The 3,274-nt window shown below is 43.8% G+C and overlaps 1 protein-coding gene across 2 annotated transcripts; it reads left to right on the plus strand.

Annotated features, from left to right (window-relative positions):
* Positions 1-995: 995 nt before the first annotated feature.
* On the plus strand, positions 996-2,922 carry LOC122012809 (dof zinc finger protein DOF1.8-like). Of its 2 annotated transcripts, none has more exons than XM_042569457.1 (3): positions 996-1,164; positions 1,257-1,307; positions 2,052-2,922. In XM_042569457.1, the coding sequence occupies exons 2-3, from the start codon at positions 1,284-1,286 to the stop codon at positions 2,790-2,792; spliced, it is 765 nt and encodes a 254-aa protein (XP_042425391.1). In that variant the 5' UTR covers positions 996-1,164; positions 1,257-1,283; the 3' UTR covers positions 2,793-2,922. The 2 variants fall into 2 exon arrangements, with proteins under 2 accessions (XP_042425391.1, XP_042425390.1); XM_042569456.1 differs by having other exon boundaries at positions 998-1,164; positions 2,031-2,922.
* The last annotated feature ends 352 nt before the right edge of the window (positions 2,923-3,274 follow it).

Raw genomic sequence — 3,274 nt, forward strand, 5'->3', positions numbered from 1 at the left:
AAATCATATGTATTACCTATCACAAGCGTATAATAATTACGAAACGGTAACTAATACAACGGGTCAGACCAACTCTCAAGATTTAGATATAAAATAACAGTACTTAACAATATTAAATGGGCAGTTGGGTAATTATATCTAATTGAATAAGTAGAACGGGACGTCTCTTTTTGATCTTTTTTTTACTGTTGAACATTAAGTTACATTCCATGCCACTCCGTGTGCCCTTCCATTATTACCGTCACTTGGTTTGCAACTGTTCGCCTTGATCACATGCCTCTATCTCTACTGGAGGAGGAAAGGAGCTACGAAGGTTCGTACGCTGCAAGCAGTGACTGGGTCCTCGTCAACAGTCATCACCTGCTCGAAGAGAACCCAACGCAATCGCGCGCACCAACGGTCACCAGCCATGCACCACCGTTCGTGCTGCGCTCGTCCATAATTATTTGTCCCGAGCATGCACCAACCGTGCGCGCGCGCGAACACACACGCACAACGGACAGCGACGAGGAACGGCTTCGACGATCCAACAAACAGGGGGACAACGCATGCAGGCGCATTGTTGTGGTGGCGCGTCGAGCAGTGCCGTCTCACATTCCACTGTGGCCAAACAAACTTCCCCTGTTCCTGCCGCTGCATGCCACAGTTTGCTGTACACTGCTTGTCGCTCTTGCTGTGGGTCTAATGTCTTTATTTATCCATTTTTATCTTATTCACGGTGTGTTTAAATTTGCACCGTACCATATTGAAGGTGAAATCAGAGTAAAAGGGCGGACATAAAATCACTGACGTGCTTGGTCTACACTATTGCTCTGGATATGTACGAGGGCTGAGAGAGACCCGACGAATCGCCATGGGCATGCGAGAACACCACCACCATCATCATCATCGTTATTGCGTGTTTGTGGGCCCGACGTCACTGCTGCTCTACAATCCCCCACCTTCCACGTATGGGGCCCACCTCTTTCCTTCCCCTCGCTATCTTCTTCTTTCCTTCCTCCCTGATCCCTATCTATCCCTTGTCTCCTCGTGATCAATTTGAAGAGGAGCTTGAAATCTTCCTTCTCTCTGCCTTTTTCTTTCTCGGCGTGCACGCCATTAGAATTCAGATACAGCGGCGGCGGCAGCTGTAGCAGTGTTCTTCCATTTCCTACGTTCATCAGTGTCGATTTCGATTCTCCATTAATTAATCAGACATTGCCGTTTAGTTTTCATCTATATATGCAGATCTTCTCACATCTCTCTCTCATCACCAGTTTAATTCAGGTCTTCTTCTAGCGTGCATGGAAGTTCCTCACAGTCTCCTGGTATTTTTTTTTTATCTCTCACCATCACTTAATATATCTTTCTGTATTTTGTGATTGGAATTGACAATTTAATTTTCTTAATTAATTAATTCAAGATTTGTTGAGATCTTGAGTTTGATCTACTTGAAGATGGCTAGCTAGCCAGACGTTTGTTGATCAGATCTTTAATTCGGCTGCTTGTTCATAGCCTTTTTAGGCTTCTATTTTCAACTGCAAAAGCCTGATCGTCAGTCTTAGGGTTAAGAAGTCTGCTTTTTCACTGAATAGTTAGAGTTAGGTTTTCTTGCTTAAACTGCAAAGTTTGATCAGTTTAAATGCTAATTAAGGTCCTTAATTTAGTTTTCTTGCTTCAACAGCAATCTATTAATTGAAAAAAAAAATTAAATTAAACTTTCTCTATACTACTCATGTGCAAGTTCCAATTTGATCTCTGCAGAAATTTGGTATCTGTTTTAATCGAGATTAATACCGTATGTATATATAAGAATTAAGAAATTAAAAGCGGTCCATCCATGCATGCCTTAAACTGTAGTGCAGCTTTTGCAAAGGCTGACATACCCACTATATATAATACATAGTTCCCCTCCTTTCCACTGTCTAAATTAAAGCTCCTAATTCGCAGCTGGACATTGTCTGATCCCTTCCACTCTCTGAATCAAAGTTTTCTATATTTAGTTTTGGACAATTAAATTATATTGATATGCATGAAAACTCCTACTGTAGCCTATTACTGGGAACCTGCAGTACCAGCAGCCGCAAGGAGGTCTGGTGAACCAGCAGCGGCAAGAGAGGAAGCCAAGGCCTCAGGCGGAACAGGCCCTCAACTGCCCTCGCTGCGCCTCCACCAACACCAAGTTTTGCTACTACAACAACTACAGCCTCTCGCAGCCGCGATACTTCTGCAAGGGTTGCCGGAGGTACTGGACGCAGGGGGGCTCCCTTAGGAATGTCCCCGTCGGAGGTGGCTGCCGGAAGAACAAACGATCCTCCTCCTCCTTCTCCTCCTCCTCAAAAATCATCAAGTCATCGCTGTCGTCTTCGTCAGACCTCAACGCTAATAAAGCCGCCAACTCCTTCAATGCTCCGCTGCCCTTGAGCATTCCTCCCGTTTGCAATAACCTAGCCATGGCCTTCGCTGATAATGTCTTTCTTCTAGGGCATGCAACGGGTAATCCTGCTACCGCGACAAACTCTAGCTTTCTTGACATCTTGACGAGCACTGCCGCTTCCTCTTCGACGGGTCAAGCTCTGAGCAGCGGCATTGTTCCCGACAATGGCGGTTTGAGCAACCTCTACTTTGGAGAAGAGAAGGAGGGGCCATTAATGTCCTTTGAGGGAGGAGTTGACGAGAGAGCGTTGGAGGACAGAGTTAGGGAGCCTAATAGTTCGTGGCAAGGGCTCGTGATGAATGGCTCGTCGTCGATGGAAGGAATAAGAATGGATATGCCCTTTTCAGCACTCGGAGATGCTTATTCTTTCTTCTGAATTGAAAAACAAAAAATGTTTTTTTTTGTGTGTGTAATTTTAATTTCTTCTTTTATACATGTTTTTAGTCTCGTGTAATGATCTTTGTGTTAAGTTGGATGATATTGTTGCGGGTGTGGGGATTGATTAATATTCTCTGTCAATTATGTAGCGCAATTAATTACATAATAATGTGAGAGTTTAGTTTGCATTATGTATAGAATAGTATGATGCGGTGATAAGGGTACACCCTCTAGAAGGCAAGTCAAAACTGGAATGATTGGTTGACAAGACAGTAACAGTCAAGTAGTGGTCAACCTTCAAAATCATCAAAAGAAATGAGAACATAGTTGATCTGACATTGAGTGGCGGACTGATCGATCAGACCTTGAATAGCTAATCAGTCGATCGGATCTCGAATGATCGAACATGTCTCAGAGCCTAAGTTCAAGTTTCCTTACACGAAGACAAAGTGTAATGAGTAGAAGAAATCCAGCCGACTA

This window comes from Zingiber officinale, chromosome 8A, assembly GCF_018446385.1.
Source record: "Zingiber officinale cultivar Zhangliang chromosome 8A, Zo_v1.1, whole genome shotgun sequence".
Lineage (NCBI taxonomy): Eukaryota > Viridiplantae > Streptophyta > Magnoliopsida > Zingiberales > Zingiberaceae > Zingiber > Zingiber officinale.